Source organism: Phycodurus eques, chromosome 3 (assembly GCF_024500275.1).
Source record: "Phycodurus eques isolate BA_2022a chromosome 3, UOR_Pequ_1.1, whole genome shotgun sequence".
In the NCBI taxonomy this organism is placed as follows: Eukaryota; Metazoa; Chordata; class Actinopteri; order Syngnathiformes; family Syngnathidae; genus Phycodurus; species Phycodurus eques.
The window spans coordinates 15,092,574-15,110,484 of NC_084527.1; the positions used below are offsets into that span (position 1 = coordinate 15,092,574).

General features: G+C 41.3%; 1 protein-coding gene across 6 annotated transcripts in view; it reads left to right on the forward strand.

Moving 5' to 3' along the window:
* adgrv1 (adhesion G protein-coupled receptor V1) overlaps window positions 1-17,911 on the forward strand; it is a 112,135-nt gene that overhangs the window by 3,845 nt on the left and 90,379 nt on the right. For all 6 annotated transcript variants that reach the window (XR_009768284.1, XM_061672220.1, XM_061672221.1 and 3 more), the window contains exons 2-12: window positions 8,350-8,537; window positions 9,086-9,235; window positions 11,691-11,786; window positions 12,462-12,566; window positions 12,666-12,779; window positions 12,879-13,109; window positions 14,006-14,343; window positions 14,421-14,691; window positions 15,580-15,906; window positions 16,794-16,970; window positions 17,091-17,314. Coding sequence is in view for 5 of the 6 variants with exons in the window: in XM_061672220.1 (XP_061528204.1) it covers window positions 8,350-8,537; window positions 9,086-9,235; window positions 11,691-11,786; window positions 12,462-12,566; window positions 12,666-12,779; window positions 12,879-13,109; window positions 14,006-14,343; window positions 14,421-14,691; window positions 15,580-15,906; window positions 16,794-16,970; window positions 17,091-17,314 (2,221 nt within the window). In the remaining variant the exon portion in view is untranslated. The remainder of the gene's footprint in view (window positions 1-8,349; window positions 8,538-9,085; window positions 9,236-11,690; window positions 11,787-12,461; window positions 12,567-12,665; window positions 12,780-12,878; window positions 13,110-14,005; window positions 14,344-14,420; window positions 14,692-15,579; window positions 15,907-16,793; window positions 16,971-17,090; window positions 17,315-17,911) is intronic.

The following is a 17,911-nucleotide window of genomic DNA, read 5'->3' on the forward strand; positions in this document are numbered from 1 at the left end:
GACATTACATGAAGTCAAAGTAAGTTAGCACTTTTAGAAAAATGTCCATGGTAGCAGTTGGTGTGGCGTGAAGGGGCACTAAAAATGGGGGCTCACACAGGTTGCCATTCCAGCTTGAACCGCCACTGCACATGTAGTCAAATTTTAGATCATTTGAGCAATAATTTACCATGTTATTTGAGGACGGCATTTTTTGGAACACCTGGTATTTATTAAATTAAACCCATGAATGTGTTGCAACCTAGGTTTCTGTCATAATGTCACACTTTTTGAAAATTAGCATCCCTCACCATTTTTGTAATTGCCATGGTTTATAGTATATCACAAGGGAACCCGTTTTCACAAGAATTAAGGACAGCACTTGAAAAGCTTGTAAAGTATTTGCTTTAAAATTATGGAAAATATTTGTTTTTCTCGCAACTTGCAATATAGAGCCTTTTCAGTGTGTCGCTGCAGCGGGGGGTTGCACGTGTACTAGCTCCTTTCTCATTCTTTGATGTCCCTCATTGTTGTATATTTAGTCTTAGCGGAGGAATTTCAAAAGTTGGTGGGGGTAGTTGAACACAGAGCGGTTGTGTTTGTCTCAAACAGATGCATTCATCCACCATTTCTTTTCTTAATGCCTGCCGTTTTAGATTATAGCTTTGTGAGATAAACATCTCAAGATAATAAACCTTGAGGTCATCTATGCAAAGTACTGCAGAGGTGCTAGATGAGAATGAAATACCTTGGATTAATCAATGATGGAAAATCCTTAAAAATCCTGATATTTTAAAGAGCTATTTGTGAATGTTCTGAACTCCTGTTTTGATGCCAGTGTTTTATTGAGCCCAGTAGAAATCATGTTGTTCTTCCTTAGAATGCAAGCTAGTTAACAATGAAGAGCACCACAATTCAATCAACATTATAGTTCCAAATGCAATCAAGAGAGTTCCAAATGAACAATTAATCAAATTATTCCGATTATAAAAACCCATCCCTAATAATTATACTCTTATCACTCCAGTCTGATAGATTCCGTGCCACAATTATTGGCGGGTATATCATCCACTGAAAGAAATAAACATTTCACCTCAAATAGACGCCTCCCTTTTTTTCATGGAAAAATACTAGGTGTCGCCTCGTACAATTTAATAAAGGCCAATTTTCAGATAAATACCTGATACTTTTTGCAGCCAAAAAAAATACATGCCCTCGATTTGATAAAGTACTCACAGCAGTATTCATGATTTTGTGATTAATTGGACCAGAATTCACAAGGCAGGTTACAAACTGAGATTAAATAGACAACTACTCCCTTATGATAGTCAATCAATAGGTGAGAGAATGACCAGTTTCTGTGCTGCCATCTGGTACTTTGGGTTTTTGAAAGGGGCGGTTTGACACCTACAGTACTGTGAATGTGTGTGCAGCCGTGTCCTTGTTTACAACAGAGAGGGGGGAAAAGGCCATTCGGAATAGTATGGTTTGGATTCTTCTGGAGTGGTGATCTGCTTGCCAAAAGTTGTAGAAACAACAGAAAAGAGAACTGTGGCCATCTTAGTAATGCCCACAAAACCTACAAAATAGCACGCGAGAACAAAAGTGCGCTCCTTAAAATTGTGCGTTGCTCAGTGAAACGCAAAGCCCGGCTTCTCCTCAACGGAAATAGGTCTACCTCGTCCCTCTCTTTTGGGAGCGGTTTTGAAAAGCAATTAGCATTTCATCCAGGTCCAAGCTTTTACATGCAATGAAGTAATACCCGTTCCAAATTGGTCCTTTGGTCTGCGAGGCTGTGGCGAGCACAACCTTGTTTAATCCCCTCAAAGTGTCTTTCTGTCTGCCTCGATCACTCTGTGTCATACAAGCTAATCAGCCAACCAATGCACCAAAAATGCTTTAAACTGCTCACTACTACTGCTTCCTACTCAATTGAAAGCACTTTCCTTTTCATACACCCCTTCCAACCCATTGCTTCTAAAGCAGAAGAAAACATTCTTGCTTTTATTTAGAGGTATGTGAGATGCACTTGGTGGAACTTTAGAGCATTCGAACACAGCTGCATGGACAATACCTCAGGAAAACTCTCCCCGCGCTCTCTGTTTTCATTTTCACAGTAAAATGCACATTTGATTGACAGACCCTTGCCCTTGAAGGAGAGAAAGGCCGGTGTGAATTATCTTCCGATAATAGCCCGAGGGCTGACCTCATGCATTTTTGTTCTTTAGGAGGGGATTCATTCAAGATTTCCCTGTGTGGAATGGCATGATTTGACTGCAATTCATCACCTTGCCATTCTTATTTCCTCAACTGTCCTACCTCCCCTTTTTGCAGGCTTTCTGTTTTTGCCCCTAAAAATAAACACAAATCTGTTTTGGCGTAGAGCTCTCTAAAATAAGTCTGGTGTGTAATACAAACCTTTGGCAGTTTTAACAATGTGTGTTTTAGCTCTACTCATTTATTATGTCTCTTAATTTCTTCCCCGCACGACGAAAACATTGACTGACCTAAAAATACCTGAAGGAAAAACTACATGCAGAGTGCAATTATGGGCTTGTAAGTTGACCCACTATGTGATGCGTGGCCACGCCGCCTGTGGACGGTTTCTGAGGTAAATCTCGACAAACACTGGTCTGGTGGCATCGCTAAGCGCAGCTCAAACATAAAACAAGTCAATAAACAACGGAGAGAAGGCGTGATAGTATTTTGGAACCATCAGCACAACTTGAGCTACATAAATACACACTGTACTCTAATAATATACTGCATTAACATTTTTTGGTTTCGCTTTTAAGGATAGACTTTTGGCAAAAGATATTTGACAACTGCCTGGTTTTCTTTCAACTCAAATAACAACCCAGCAATATGGCCACAGGGAATATCCATTTTACAATGTTTATACAATTTAATGTTTTATGTTGTACTGTCACGGTGGCCGACTGGTTAGAGCGTCAGCCTCAACAGTTCTGAGGACCCGGGTTCAATCCCCGTCCCCGCCTGTGTGGAGTTTGCATGTTCTCCCCGTGCCTGCGTGGGTTTTCTCCAGGCACTCCGGTTTCCTCCCACATCCCAAAGACTTGCATGAATTGGATACTCTAAATTGCCCGTAGGTGTGCATGTGAATGCGAATGGTTGTCTGTTTGTATGTGCCCTGCGATTGGCTGGCAACCAGTTCAGGGTGTACCCTGCCTCCTGCCCGATGACAGCTGGGATAGGCTCCAGCATGCCCGCGACCCTAATGAGGATAAGCGGCTCAGAAAATGGGTGGATGTTGTACTGTACTATGAAACACAGTAGAACCTGCAAAAGTGAACTTCCAAAGCTGAACACAATTTGTTTTGTGATGCTGGTTGACTTACTTCCAAGTTGTTCTAATTTAAAAACATATTTTCACATTGAAATACATGTCAAGGTAATTTGTTTATCCACACCCACACTGTTGCTGTCATAAAACCTCTGTTGTTTTAAAGACTCTGTAAAACGGAAATATGTTATACATGTTTGAAGATAATTGCTGAAAATGTGAAAAGACAGAACTATGTAGTACTAAATTGTGGAGTATAGCAATAAACTGTGTTTCACCATTTCAGTTTTGCTGTTTGGGGGGCGGGGGGTCATGGCTAAAACATTGCCTCGTGATGCATTTTGGAGTTCAGCATGAGTCACCCCTCCCCCTCTATAGAAGAACTTGAGCGCCTTTATTCACATCAGTGGAGAGCATCATTTTTTCCTTTTACCATCACTGTTACCATCATTAAAAAGCCATAGTAAAATCTGTAAATCAATCAATACTCGGATGTAATATTAGTTGAACCTTTGAGGTTTTTTTTTTTTTTTTATCCAGAAAATTATCGTTGAACTCCAAATTGTACCACTTTTACGGAGCTCGACTTTAATGACTCCACTGTACTGTATACATGCATACTGATTCGTGGATCTATCTGTATGTTGCCATTAAGTGGTCCAATGTAACCAGAAGCTGTTCTGCAAGGGCGTCTTACGACCAGGGCAACATCATTGCATAAAAGCCACATGGGAAAGCCCTTGATTAAACTCCACTGACTGATGTCCAACACACCCTCTTCCAAAAGGGAAGTACAAGTATCGCATTCCACTTCTAAACCTTCAAATACTGAGAACTCGGGGAAGTAATTACGGGAGAGGCAAAATCCACAATGTAATTATAGTCACAACAAATTCTGCTTTCAATGAGAACTCTAACATATCTTGAATGATTTGAAGAAAAGCGAAGCCTCTTGTTGTCAAGCATTCACCAGGCATGTATTATGTGGAGAATCCTGCGGTGTCACACTTAACTGCAGTCATCCACTAAGTCCAAGGCTTCCATTGAATAATTGATTCGGGAGATTACGACACACTGGCCGCTGTCAGGCGAAACCCAAGAGGCATCATCGTCGTGCGTCCAGGAGTTGCCCGGCAACCAGACACCCACGACCGGGATAGCTAATAGATCAGTGAGCGAGTCCGTGTGTGCAAGGGATCCAATGCGGCAGTTCCTGTGAACCGAGCTCCTGACACTGCTGGGATGAAAGGTGACAGGGTCAAGTCACCGCGGGCTGTTTTATCAGCATGCCTGCTCCCTGTGCTTATCAGTGAGCCTGCTGAGAAGGGCTTTCTAGAAAAGACTAATCCATCACATTCATGCCCATCCATTTTCTCTACAACTGGAGCCTATCCCAGATTACTTATGGCACTCATATTCACACCAAAGGCAACTTCAGTTGACCTCAGGTACATGACAGCAACACTTTGGGAAGAAGCCAGCGAGACTGCAGAGTACCCTATTAGACACAGTACACATTAGCACACAGTAAGAGCCATAGAGTAAGCTACATCTGGAAATGGATAAAAATGTGCTTTTTTTTTTAGCTGTTTGTTTACATGACAACAGTGTTTTGGAACCTGTAACGCAAACATTTGAAACTCGGTTTTGAAAATATAAGTTTTTGAACACGACACCGTTTTTAAATGTTTGTTGGCAAAAGCTGAGTATATGAGCATTACTCACAACCTTACAACAACACTGGTCAACTGTGTTTGTGTAAAGGTAGTGAGCTTGATTATGATTTTTCAACAAAGTGAATAATATACTGTAACTGTGATAAGGGTAGAACTTTAAAATTTAATAATTATTTTTTTGATGCTTATGACACAGTGTGTGTTCCTGGAAATAATGTATGACATGATTAAAGATAATAATGAGTAAGTTGAGTGAGGTCACAGCATCAGTCAATTCTGAAGGTTCACCGTGGGAGCTCTCTTTAGTTGTGGGGTTATCTTTGGCTAGCTAAAGTACTTGGGCCAACAATCCATTTCATTTGTTTTAGTGATTGACAGTGTGTTCAAAGCTCTTTGGTGCCCTGGCCAATCACCAGCTGAGCATCTCTACTAAAATGCAGTTTGCTTTGGTTTTATGTTCGGTCTGTGGCAGAATGGTTTGCTAAACCCGTGGCTACATACGCATGTGTGTGCTTGGTTGTCACAGCTCTGTTCGCAGCAGCTGTATAAGTGTCAGAGGTCTGTGCCAAACACGGCATGCTGCCGTTTTCTTGACGGACAGATCCTTGGTCTGCCTGTAGCCCCTGGGATCATGGTTGGCACATCACAAAACACCCGAACAAAAATATCCCGGTAATTGTAAATCAGATCTGTGCCATTCACGCAGCATCTGTTTTCCATTAGGCACCTTGAAAAGAGTGCAGTATTCTTGGTCAATGGACCACCATCTTTTTTGTGTGGCTGGGGTTGTAGGAGTTCATAAGAACCAATACTGTTTGATCTGAGATGATCTATGATATTATTATACCTGTAGAGTGGCGGGTTCTCAGAAGAGTTGTTGTGATTAAGAGCTAAAGTAGGTGCTGAAACTTTATTTTTGCTAAATTTAATACTAAATTCTTAAATTACAAATTGCCTTTGAGTGCGGCACAAATATTAAGGTAATTTTACATGGCAGACAACAGACAGTAACAGTGACAGACAGTAAAGTGTGTTTTTCAAGTTCAGTAGATGTCTTTATTTCAAGAATATAATTCATAACATGGAAACATTAAGTGCTTTGTAACAAAAATGGAATGGAACAGTAGATGGACAGACAGTCCATATAAAACGAAATAGGTGCCTACAGTTTTACTTTACTGAGGATCTTTTAACCCCTTGCCTAAACTGTGACCTTTTAAAAGTGATTGCTAGGCAAGTCTATCTACTATTACTGTATGCATATCGTATATCTATAGAGGTAAAAATGGACAAAAGAGTAAATTATTACATGTAAGGAGTCTGGGAGGAATGTTGCGACAAACCAAGGTGAACACTGAAATCACGGGAATTTAATGAAATTACATTAAAACAAATAAATGGATTGACTGAGACCCAGCCTCTCTTTACACACTAACTCACCTCTTCCCTCTCGTTCCCTTCAAGCCTAAACCCCTTGCCACCCACCAGCTTTAAATCCTTTTTTGATGTTTTAACCAGTCATCTTTCCACCATGGTATATTTGTGCAATGCGCACATTTATTCACAAATAAAACAAATATCCACACTCACACCGAAAAAACAAACATATTAGAGTTAGCTAATTAAAGTTGGTAAATTATCATAATATTTTATGCTACTAACACACTAATGACTTCTATTTAAGTATTTATACCATTCTGAGAATAGCTCACAGTAGTATAACTGTAATGGAACATTATGGAAACATTACTATTTTCAAAGTCCAACTTTCCTAGAGGTTTCTCCCATTAAAAATGGAACGAACAGCATGACATCTGCATGTAAGAGCCGTTGCTTTTTTCTAACTTTTGAATAAATAGCATTTTCTCAAAGAGAATGGTTACAGTTAGTTATACCCTTGGCAAGACCGCGTTGTGCAGATTATGAATGAAACGAGTGGAAGGAGGGTGGCGAGGAGGTTGAGGACAGTAGCCATAGTCCTTCATTGGCTCCACCCCATTTGTCATGCTGGGTTGTTTTGTTGTGTTAACCATGACAACTGTCTCAGTGGCTCCATCCAGCTTCAGGATTATTCATTGTGAGAGGGCTGAGCATGAGGAGACGAGCGCAGACGTGAAGATGATTGTAGGAAGCAGGAGAGCAGAAAAGATAATTAGAGGGGAAGGAAGGAGAATGTTGGCCAGGCAGAAATGCCAAGAAATCTTGTGCCGAATACGTGAAACTACTGATTTGGTCACATTTACTTTGGCGTGACATAGTGAATTTGTGTGGTCAAGAAAAATGGCGTCAACAACAAGTGCTTTAACAGTCATGACAGCATGAGGACAACAGCTGTTCAAATTATGGAATATTACCAGTTTGTTATACCACCATGACCATCTGGCCAGCCTTTCTGAACATATGGCTCCTTTATTCTACACAACCTGTTATTTCCATTGTACAGCATAAGGTTTAACACATCCAGGGATAACTACCTATTTAACCACTGAGTCAGCTGTGATTATGATGTCTCTTTATCTCTTGAAAATCTATGATTTTGGATGTGGAGAAGACATCTTCCTGATTCTTAGTACATCCCTCAAAATGCCAATTTCAACATCAAGATAATTTAAGAACCACATCATTCGCCTAATAACATAATTGCCAAAGCTGTTTTTAATTTACTTTCACAATATCAGTAAAAATACCAATGTGCTTGTTTTTAAAAAAAAATGGTGTAGCTTCTCAGTCATTCAGGTAATTGTAATCGACAGAAGTTGAACTGAGGCAACCAGACTTTTCTTTTTTTTTTTTTTTTTTTCCCCCCTGCTTTCAAAGTATGTTCAAACATGACTTCGGCAATGATGCTATTAGGCTAACGAAATGCAAATTTTGGGTTCCCCATTGTCTGCGATTGGCTAGCAACCAGTTGAGGGTGTACCCCGCCTCCTGCCCGATGATTGCTGGGATAGGCTCCAGCACGCTCACGACCCTAGTGAGGAGAAGCGGCTCAGAAAATGGATGGATGGATGGGTTTCCTATTGTCAAAAGGAAGTTGTAATGTACTGCTTTTTGGTCCTTTGGAGCAACAGCCAGAGCGTTGTTACCTTTAAGGGTTGAGCTGGGTTGAAAAACATAATTTGTGTGCAGCAACGAATGAAATGCGAAGCACTGTTCTTAAATAAAAGCTTGTCTTCTTAGAATAGTCTTCTTGGAATAAGTAACCACATACCAAGAAGAAAGGGTACCAAATACATAAATTCAATAAGGGATTAAACTTTGCCATCAGACAACCTAACTGTCCCTAGATGAACTGCACCACTTGGTGGAAACCAGACATGGCACGTTTGCCTACAATGAACCCAAAACCCACCGATTCTAACCTTGTTCTTCATTTGCATCTTCATACAGGAATGACCATTTTCCTCCATTTGGCCGGGTTGGTTTTGACTTTGTCCATCCCTGGCGCAACATCTGAGTCGGCCGCTCTGCGCTTCTTGGGGCAGACGGACTTTGTTGTCAACGAGAGCAGCACGGCTGTGGTCCGGCTGGTCGTGGAGAGAGTGGGAGACCCCGTCAATGTCACGGCTTTGGTTCTGGTAGGACTTGTGTTCTAAGCTTACCCTAAAGCACTGTTAGAGTATCCCATGCCATATTATGCATTGATGCTTCTTTATTGTACTGTAGTATGTAGTTAAACTGAACTGAATGAACTGTCCACCTTCAAAGCCTGTAACCACTCAGTCTGTAATATCTTCCATTGCATTTTCAGGCAGTCAAGCCTTTAGTCATTGCAAAAAGTGATGGCAACATCAAAGATGGTGTGTGCCAGTAGTTTGGAAAACTCAGTTGGGGTTTGGCTTTATGGGCTCTACGTGGGGGTTTGTGTCAGATGCTCACAGTTGGTGTCTAACAAGACGAGCTGGCCATGCAGTGGAATGTGGTGAAGAAGTTAGCGTCATAATGCTTTTAACACAATTTCTCTTGAATTAACTATTATACATCCTGCAAAAACTCAGCAATAAAATTGTAGGAAGTTTCATGTCAGGAAAGGGATAGATGGAAGAATCCACTATAGATCATGCAATATCCAGCCTTCTTTCCACAGCACACTATTCTTGAACATTACTTGGTTTGTTCATTTCAGCTGGAGGGAGTCGACACAGGCGATTTTGAGGCTGTTAATGCTGCCGTCTTTCTGCTGTCCACTGAATCCAGTAAGACCATCTTCATTGCAGTAAAAGACGACGACATGCCTGAAGCGGATGAGACGTTTACCTTTAACCTCACTCTACAGGTAAAAGGCTCATCGTTCGGGTCTTGCAGTATAAGTTCATCATTCCTGTGTATGTCAAATTTGTTTTTGCTACGGATGTTACCGCCGTTGCTCTACAAGCATACATTCTACAAAGTCTCACTGTTCTGATTCTGAATCCTTCACACGAGCCACTAAGCAATGGGATGTGGAGGCGTCAACCACAGTAAGCCCTCTTTTTCGGTTCTTTGATGTGTGTCCACCATAAGACTTTACTGGGGTCAGACGGGGTGGGGGAAAACGTACATGACCAGAACGCCTTTGAGGTTTCCCTTTTAAAAGACAACGCCGTGAAAGGAAACTGACTGTGACAGCCACAATTTCCCAGCAAGTACATTATGTATTCTACTTTGCTGGTGAAACCCAATTGGAGATTTAAGCTACTTGCACTGAAGGTGTAATTCTTTTCAAGCAATGTATTAGTTCAGTTAGGTGAGAAAATTGCATTATGCACAGATGGTGTGGAGCTACATTGTAAATCATTCTAAACAGAATTACTTTCACAGCTTAAGATTCCTTACACCTAGAAGCTATTGCCATGGTTTCAGTTAGCATTTAGTTGTCAAGTTTGATTGATGAGTTAAGGTGGGAAGAGTGCTCATCGCCGTCTCATCAGTTGCCCCAAGTCCTAAGATAAAGGAGGATCATGATTCACTGATTGTCATCTTTGCAAAACAAACCTGACATCCCTCACAACATTGTTTATTTATCATCTTTATGTGACGTCTGGTTATTTCCCTGTGGTGCATGCCTGTATTTAGCCTACAAGCAGAGTGAAAGAAAAGATGAGGCCCACTTAGCCCTTCTATTTACACTACAGTGCAGACAAAGCTTTCAGTTTACGAGGGGGCTGTCTGGAGTATAAATGTGCACTGCAAGTAGGATCACACATCAAGCATTAAGGTAGAAAGAGAGAGTGACATTCCGGATATATGTTGTTTTTGTTACATTGTAGGTACATCATACTTGTCTGTCTTCCATCACCAATTAAAAAACAAACTGGTTTACATTAGTGATGGACATTTGAATACATTTCCTTGACTGACTATGGGGGAAACTAATGATAAATTAATCAGTTCATTGTTGTTTTTTTAAATGTATTGTATATTTATTATATTGTAACTGTTTTCCCCCACATTATAATGTTCTTCTGAAAGCAACCTAGTTGAGACTAAATCAAGAGCACCGCTGCTCTTTGTAGCCAAATAGTGCACTCTATTTTGCCTCAGTGATGAAGACTTGATTAATTAACAATCAACTCCACACAACCAAATGATTCAGATCATTATCAATCAATCAATCAACGATAATGCCAATCCCGAGTTGAACTATTACAATTCAAAATGGACCCCACGTCCGGGGAAGTGGTTAGAACGTCTTCCTCGCATTTGCAAGGTTCTGAGTTCAATACTTGGTTCAGGCCTTCTTGTTTGTTCTCCCTGTTCTTTTGTGAGTTTTTTCAAGACACTCAGGCTTCAAACATTCATGTTAGGTTCATTGAAGACTCTAAATTGTTCATAGGTGTAAATGTGAGTGTGAATGGTCGTTTGTCCATATGTGCCTCGACTGCCTGGTGACCAGCCCAGGGTGTAGCTCGCCAAAGTTAACTAAGTAGGATCCAGCACACGCGTGACCCGAATGACAACAAGAGGACTAGAAGTGGATGGATGGAAACTGTAGTCCTAGAGTGGAAAGGCTTAAAACTTAAACCAAGTATAATTTTCTGGAAAATAACAGTTTTACTGAACTACATTCAGGGTAAGTAAGGTATGAAGCTAATTCTTGATTCAAGGCTTGCTCGAGACTGAGGTTCAGAGGTGAAAATGTGTGTGTGTGTGTGTCAGTGGACTCCTGGCTTGCTCAGTGGCTTGGCTCTGTTCAACCATTTGTACCCTCAGTGACCACTACAAGACTTCAGCAGTAACAACAAAGCTCTGTTACAACTGGGAAAAGCCCTTTATGAATAGAGTGTTGAAGGCAGTGGACCCTAAGGACGCTGTTGTCTTTCACGCATCGCTCTACCACACGCTTAGCCAAGACATGGTGGTTGTGAAAAAAAACTACCTGCCGATGCTAATGAAACCCTGCCTATCTAAAAGGTGCAGAAATACTCTTTAGTGTCTCCTTTTATTTGGCAATTACATTCAGAAAAAAATACAATTCTTTTGTTTACTGAGAGCCACACAGGAGATTTTGGGATTGTCCTGTCTTAAGGCCGAATGATAACGCTCAAGAATGAAGAGGCATCCTGCCGAGAGGCAAAGTGACAAATTAAGTGAGCTGAGACCAGTACTTCCTGTCTTTGTGCCTTCTCACCATGGCGTCTCAGTAGTGGTGGAACAATAACGAAGTCAAGGGAATAAGGTTGTGAGCATCATGGCTGACGGAGGAGGTGTGGTGACCTAGTTTAACTATTTGAATTGCTTTCACTCTCCAGAGCTCCTCCAACGGTGTGACACTGGGAACACCCAACAAAGCCACCATCACAATCCTGTCCAATGATAATGCCTTTGGAATCATCGCCTTCAACTCAGTAAGAAAATCCAACATCATCAATTAATCTCATCTGTGTGTTCCTTTCAATGTGTAACTGAAGTGGGAAATGTGCATTTGAATCCAATACTACTTCAATTACCTCAAATCATACAGGTTAACTTATTGTATGAACAATAAGTACTGTGGTTGCACAAACAGATGTCAATTATTTTACTTCTAAGGACAATTGAATCCACATCAATTCTTACTTTAATGTATCAGTAGTGGGAATTCAGTTTCCATGGCAGCCGTGGAGTTTTGGGAACCATTTGTCCTACCACCTCCACATGGTTTGATGTGATGGATGATGATTTGCCAAGTCCTGTTGGGGTTTTAACTGATATCCGAGTTGGACTTTTTTGGTGTCAATTTTAAAGTATTCAGCAATTATTGTTTCAGCAATTGTCAATGTTTATTGCAATAATAAATAAAGGTCAACACCAAAATGACAAAGATTTGACTTGCCTTCACCCAATGAAATCATGTATCATATTCTCCTGGTTAATCATTATTAAACTGATATTTGTTAATTGGCATCCATTTGATAAAGAGCTATCCCGTTTGTTTGTAAGCTTGTGCTACTAATTATCGTACTGATTTGAACCCATTTGAACAAGATCATGTACAAATAGAGATTTAATTATGTTTGTCATATCTCTCTCTCCCATCACAGACTGAGGAGGTCATAGTTGATGAACCGAGAGGAGGAAACCAGTTTGTGCCTCTCACTCTAATCAGGGAAAAGGGGACATATGGAACAGTGACTGTGAATTTTGAGGTGAGAGATCATTGTCCATCAAAAAAGCACATTGTCATCCCATGTTATGTTTTCAAAAAGGACTTATTTAATATAAAGTGTGTTAATATTCTACTGAAGATCTCTGGGGGGCTCAATCCTGCCTTTGAGGACCTCACTCCAGACAGAGGAAATATCACGATTCCTGTTGGACATTCTGTCATTCACTTCAGCATCCTCATCCGGGATGACCAGGTACCAAGCAACAAGCAACAGCGAATTATTTACAACTTCATATAACCTTATTGATTGGATGGTTGCATAAGTCCTACCATTTTTCTTCGTGTGGACCAGATTCCAGAAGATGATGAAGTGTTTTCAGTCAAGCTCACGGGCATAGCAGGTGGAGCTCTCCTCAGGCCCAACGGCAGCAGCGTTCAGCTGAGGATCCGACGTAATGACAGCCCACTGAGGTTCTCACACTCGATCATAGCAGTTCCAGAGTCTGCTGGGGTCATCGCCCTGAATGTGACACGTGGTCGGCTAAGTGAGGACGGGCCACTTGTTGGCTCTGTTGACACTGAGGTACTTTTGGTCCCTCTGGCTCCTGAATTATGAACATAATAACATTAAGCATGCTTTTCACACTTGCGCGCTTTAGGTCCATTTTAATCAAATGTATTTGTTCGTTAGTTCATTGACCCACTTGTTACGAGTCATTTGGTTATGTATGAACGCAGTAATCAAACTCTTGTTTGGCTGCAAAGAAACTCTGACAAAGTTCTGACAAAAATGTCGAACTGAACAAAATGGCTAATGCACTACTTGGGTTTGTTTCTTAGCGGCATAATGGTGATGTAACTACAGGTAGACAAAAGTGAAGACAGCTATAGCATGCATGCGGTTATTCATAAATCCCTATTTGCTCCGTGTGCTTATTTAAGCTGTTTCTCTCACTCGTCCATAAACCAAACTACTTCCTGATTACAGTCTTACAACCAGTAAGAGGAGATTGCTCCTCCATGGGCTGTTTGTGACATTCTTCGAGTTCTTCGAGTGTGCTCTCCCAAATTTTAAACGCAATTTTACACAGGAAAGACGGATGCATCCAATTTTCACACACTGATGAGTTAAAACAAACAAAGCATGGCTTTTTTAGAGTTGCTGGCTTCCGCAAAATTATCGGAGTGATAGACATTTCTGTGACTCTGTAATATATCTGTTTGCCTCTTCCACTAACACTTCCAATTCCATCACTTCAAACTTTTTTTCAAACATTTTGCACTTGTGGTGCTCTGCCAAATGTTCCATGATGAAAAACATCAGAGAGACCTAATGCGCAAAATATAAGTCTGTCGCCACCCCATTTACACCTGTTCCCAATCATAGTAAATCAGACGTTTGGTATTTAACAGTGTATAATTACAGTAGTATAGAAAATATTTCCACAGCAAGAAACATGTGTAACCAACTGTCTCCAGGTTTCTGTGGATTATGTGCTTGTAAGTGGCAAAGGTCCGGTGAGCGCCACAGCTGATGAGGACTTCATTGACCTGCAGCCGGTCAGGACCGTCACCTTCCCTCCATTTGTCTACAAGTCTAGCTTGTTGTTTAACATCACGGATGATGAAGTGCCAGAAATCGCAGAGTCTTTCCAAGTGGTACTGCTGGAGGCAAGCCTTAAAGGAGATGTGGTACTAGTTTCACCCTCGACTGTGCTTGTGACCATTGAGCCGAATGATAAGCCACATGGCGTCCTGTCAATCAGCAGCAGTGCAGTCATTCAACCAATCAGCATCGACGAGGACCTGACACAGAGGTGGAAAACCTGCATGTCAGATATGAGTTACAATAACATTACAGTATTCTAACAAATTTCTGTTGTTGTTCCTCCAGATTTGAGGGCATCGTTATTGTTAGAAATGGAGGTAGCTATGGCAAAGTGTCCGCCAACTGGTCCATTAGTCGAAACTCTAATGTCCTAACGCCAGTATCTGATGACTTGGCACCTGTGGCTGGGGTGGTGACCTTTGCCCCTGGCCAGGTAACTGCTGTGATTCCAATAAATATCATAACAGACGATCTACCTGAAGAGGCAGAAGCTTTTGTTCTAAGGCTGCTGCCGCATTCTGTGACTGGGGATGCTGAGGTGGACGAACCAATGGAGGTCAGTGGAAAAAAAGTCATACAATTGTTATAAATGTTGAAGCTTGTTTTGGGGAAATACGGTACCCTCCAGATTTTGTGCATTTGTTTTTCATTGTGTAGTGTGTGGGTGTTTGTTACCAAATCTAATCTAATACATTAGAGTGCAATTGGCACATTTTGAAAGCTAACCACTTTGCTCTGTGGGGTTCCCATTGATGTAGCTGAGTTGATACAAACCAGGAGCAGCAGGCACACTAAATGTGTGGTTTTGTGCATGTTTTTAAAGCGTGCAGGGTGAAATGGTGACAGGATTTTATGGTTTCCATCTTTATCATCCATCATGTGAAGTAATTTTAATTGATTCGAATGGAACCCACAACATCACCTCAAGTTGTGAGGGTGCTGCATCTGTTTGCCCCCTGTGCACAATGGCTACACTTATTGTGTGCTAAAACTATCACATGATTTAACCAGTGCACAATTTTAGTTTTTTCCCCTCAATTAACATTACAAAATGATCAGTCATAAACATGATTTGTGCCAAACCGTAAATCAATTATTGTGTACATACTAGGGAGAGAAAAGGCCCTAATTAAAATAGTCAACACGACTCCAGTCGAGTTAATTAAAGAGGATGCATCTCTAAAGTTAGCTCAAAGATCTGTTTTACCACGTTCAAGCTTCAGATCCTTTCCTCCTCGTCCTCACCTCACCCTATAACCTGGGCCCAAGGACTAAATTTTAGGAAAAGGAAAACAGAACACACAATAAAAGATGTTAATTAGACCCATGTGGCCCCCATGTTCAGATGTCATCCTCTTTGAACTAGTTGCTCAAATATGGCATACACCATGTTGAGTGAGATTAGTTTTTATTTACGTATTTATTTTGTACACTTTTTTCTTAGATGGTGTTTTACATCCAAGACAGTGATGACGTCTACGGCATATTTCGCTTCAACCCTGAAAAAGAGCAAAGCATCCAAAGCCAACCTGAAGGCCGTTTCCTTTCACTAAACTTCCTGCGGGACAGTGGCATGCTGGGCAAAGTCTCACTGAGTCTCACAGCCCTCTACATTCCCGCAGGTCCGATAGACCCAGTACTGGCACGAGACCAGGTTCTAAATGTTAGCAGAACTGTGAATGTTGTCTTCCCTCGTGAACGTACGGCCCTCGTCATACTGCCTATCAGGAACGATGCTTTTCTGCAGAATGGAGCTCATTTCTTCATACAGGTAACTTGGAAAGAATGTCCTCTGATCTTACCATTGTGCATGCATAAATCGGAGCCAATTGAAATTTTGAGTGTCTCTTTTGAATATGAGAGTGGCACTCACATCTGGCCTGTTGTCAAGGAAACATCCCAACTATTCACTCTAAGCTTAAATCCATGCCTTTTTCTGTTGTAAAAACCTAAAAGAGTTTGTCTGACCAGAAACAAGCAGAAAGTAGCAAAGCACATTGCATCATATTTGATCTACTATTACCTACTGTGTCTGCCTTCATATCGATTTCTAGATTTTAATACAATTTACTATTAGGGCAGAACCATGGCGTAGTGGTTATTTCTGATGTTCAGGGTTCCAATCTCAACTCAGCCCTTCTTTTGTGGTTTATGCATGTTCTCCTTGTGCTTGTGCGAGTTTTCTCCGGCTACTCTGGCTTCCTTCGACATTCTAAAATCATGCATGTTAGATTCGCTAAAGATTCTAACTTGAGCCACTGGGAACTCGAGTGGGCTAACTCCATTTGCGTAATTTTACAGCGGACCAATTTAAAATTTTATGGCTGCCATTAAAAGTTTTGTGCAATCGTGGGCTAAGTCCAAACAACCATCAAGTCTATCAATATATGGCTGTCTCCATTCATTTTAGCACTTAACTTCAAAGTGACATGGCCCATTGTTTTTTTCAGGGCTGAATTGTCCATAGATGTGAATGAGCGTGTATATGGTTGTTTGTCTGTATGTGCCCTGCGATTGATTGACCAGTCCAGGGTCACCCAAAATCAACTGGGATAAACTCCTGTCCAAATCCTGTTATTACCAAAGCAATGGTGACTCTGCCATTGTCAAAATACTACCTGTATGTAATTAATTATTATACTTTTTTTTTTGCACAAGTTGAATGCACTGGACCTTGTTGACATCACTCCCATGATTCCTTCAAAAAGTCCAAGGTTTGGGGGGCCTGTCAATCTCACCCTGACAGTCACTCCTGATATCGCCAATGGGGAAATTGGTTTCACAAGTAACAGCACAGTGGCGGTTCATGAACCAGAGCGCAGTAACAGCAGCATGGTAAGATTCCACTCTCAGACATGAACTGTAAAAATAAAGGAATGAAGGCTCTAGTTCCAGGGTTCTGTCAGAATCCCAGATATAAAGCACTGCAGTTTATTGTCATGACATTTGTTGCAGGTGAGCCTCCCGCTGCGGCGCGACGGCACAGACGGTCAAGCTGTTGTGTTCTGGAGTCTCAAGCCAATCGGAGCCAACCGTGAGGACGTAACATGGAATGATCTGGAACCTCTCAACGGCTCTGTTGTCTTCATGTCTGGGCAGAGCGATGCCTCCATCAACCTCACTATCATTGCAGACAATACACCAGAAGTCAATGAGACCTTGCTGCTTACCCTTGATAGGTAGGGAAATATATTAACAATAAATGAAGGTTCAAAATAGGCAACTTTATACATGCAGTTAGATTTTTTTGTTGTGCACCACGGAGGCATGTTAAGTTCCTTCTTAAGTGTTAGTATATGAAATGAACTGTTGTTCATTGAGTTATGTTAATGTGACGCTGAAAGAGAGGCTTTTGGGGTAGCATGCTGTGTTCGTGGATGTTCTGATGAGAACTACAGCACTCTCCTCTCCCACCCCATCTCTGCAGGGTGGAGACGACACGCTTTATAGTGTACTTCGGGTAAGTGGAGACTGGAGTGAACCCCTTTTGTCGAGCGTAAATCAGGACTTTGTTTTCCAGAGAAGGGGCTACTTCAGGATTTCTGGCATCTCTGGATGATTTGGGGATGAGTGGAATTAGGGATTTTCTGGGGGTGCGAAAACAAGGAATCCAAGAGAAATTAGTCGTTGGGAAGTTAACAGAGAATCCTCTTCATGTGATTCACTCCATCTTAAACAGGCTTGATTGTTTGCGCTTTTGTAGATGCCTGGGTTTGTATGCATGCAGTGACTTGGTTTGTGATTGGTTATTTGGAGTGCGTCATGCTGTCTTGTTT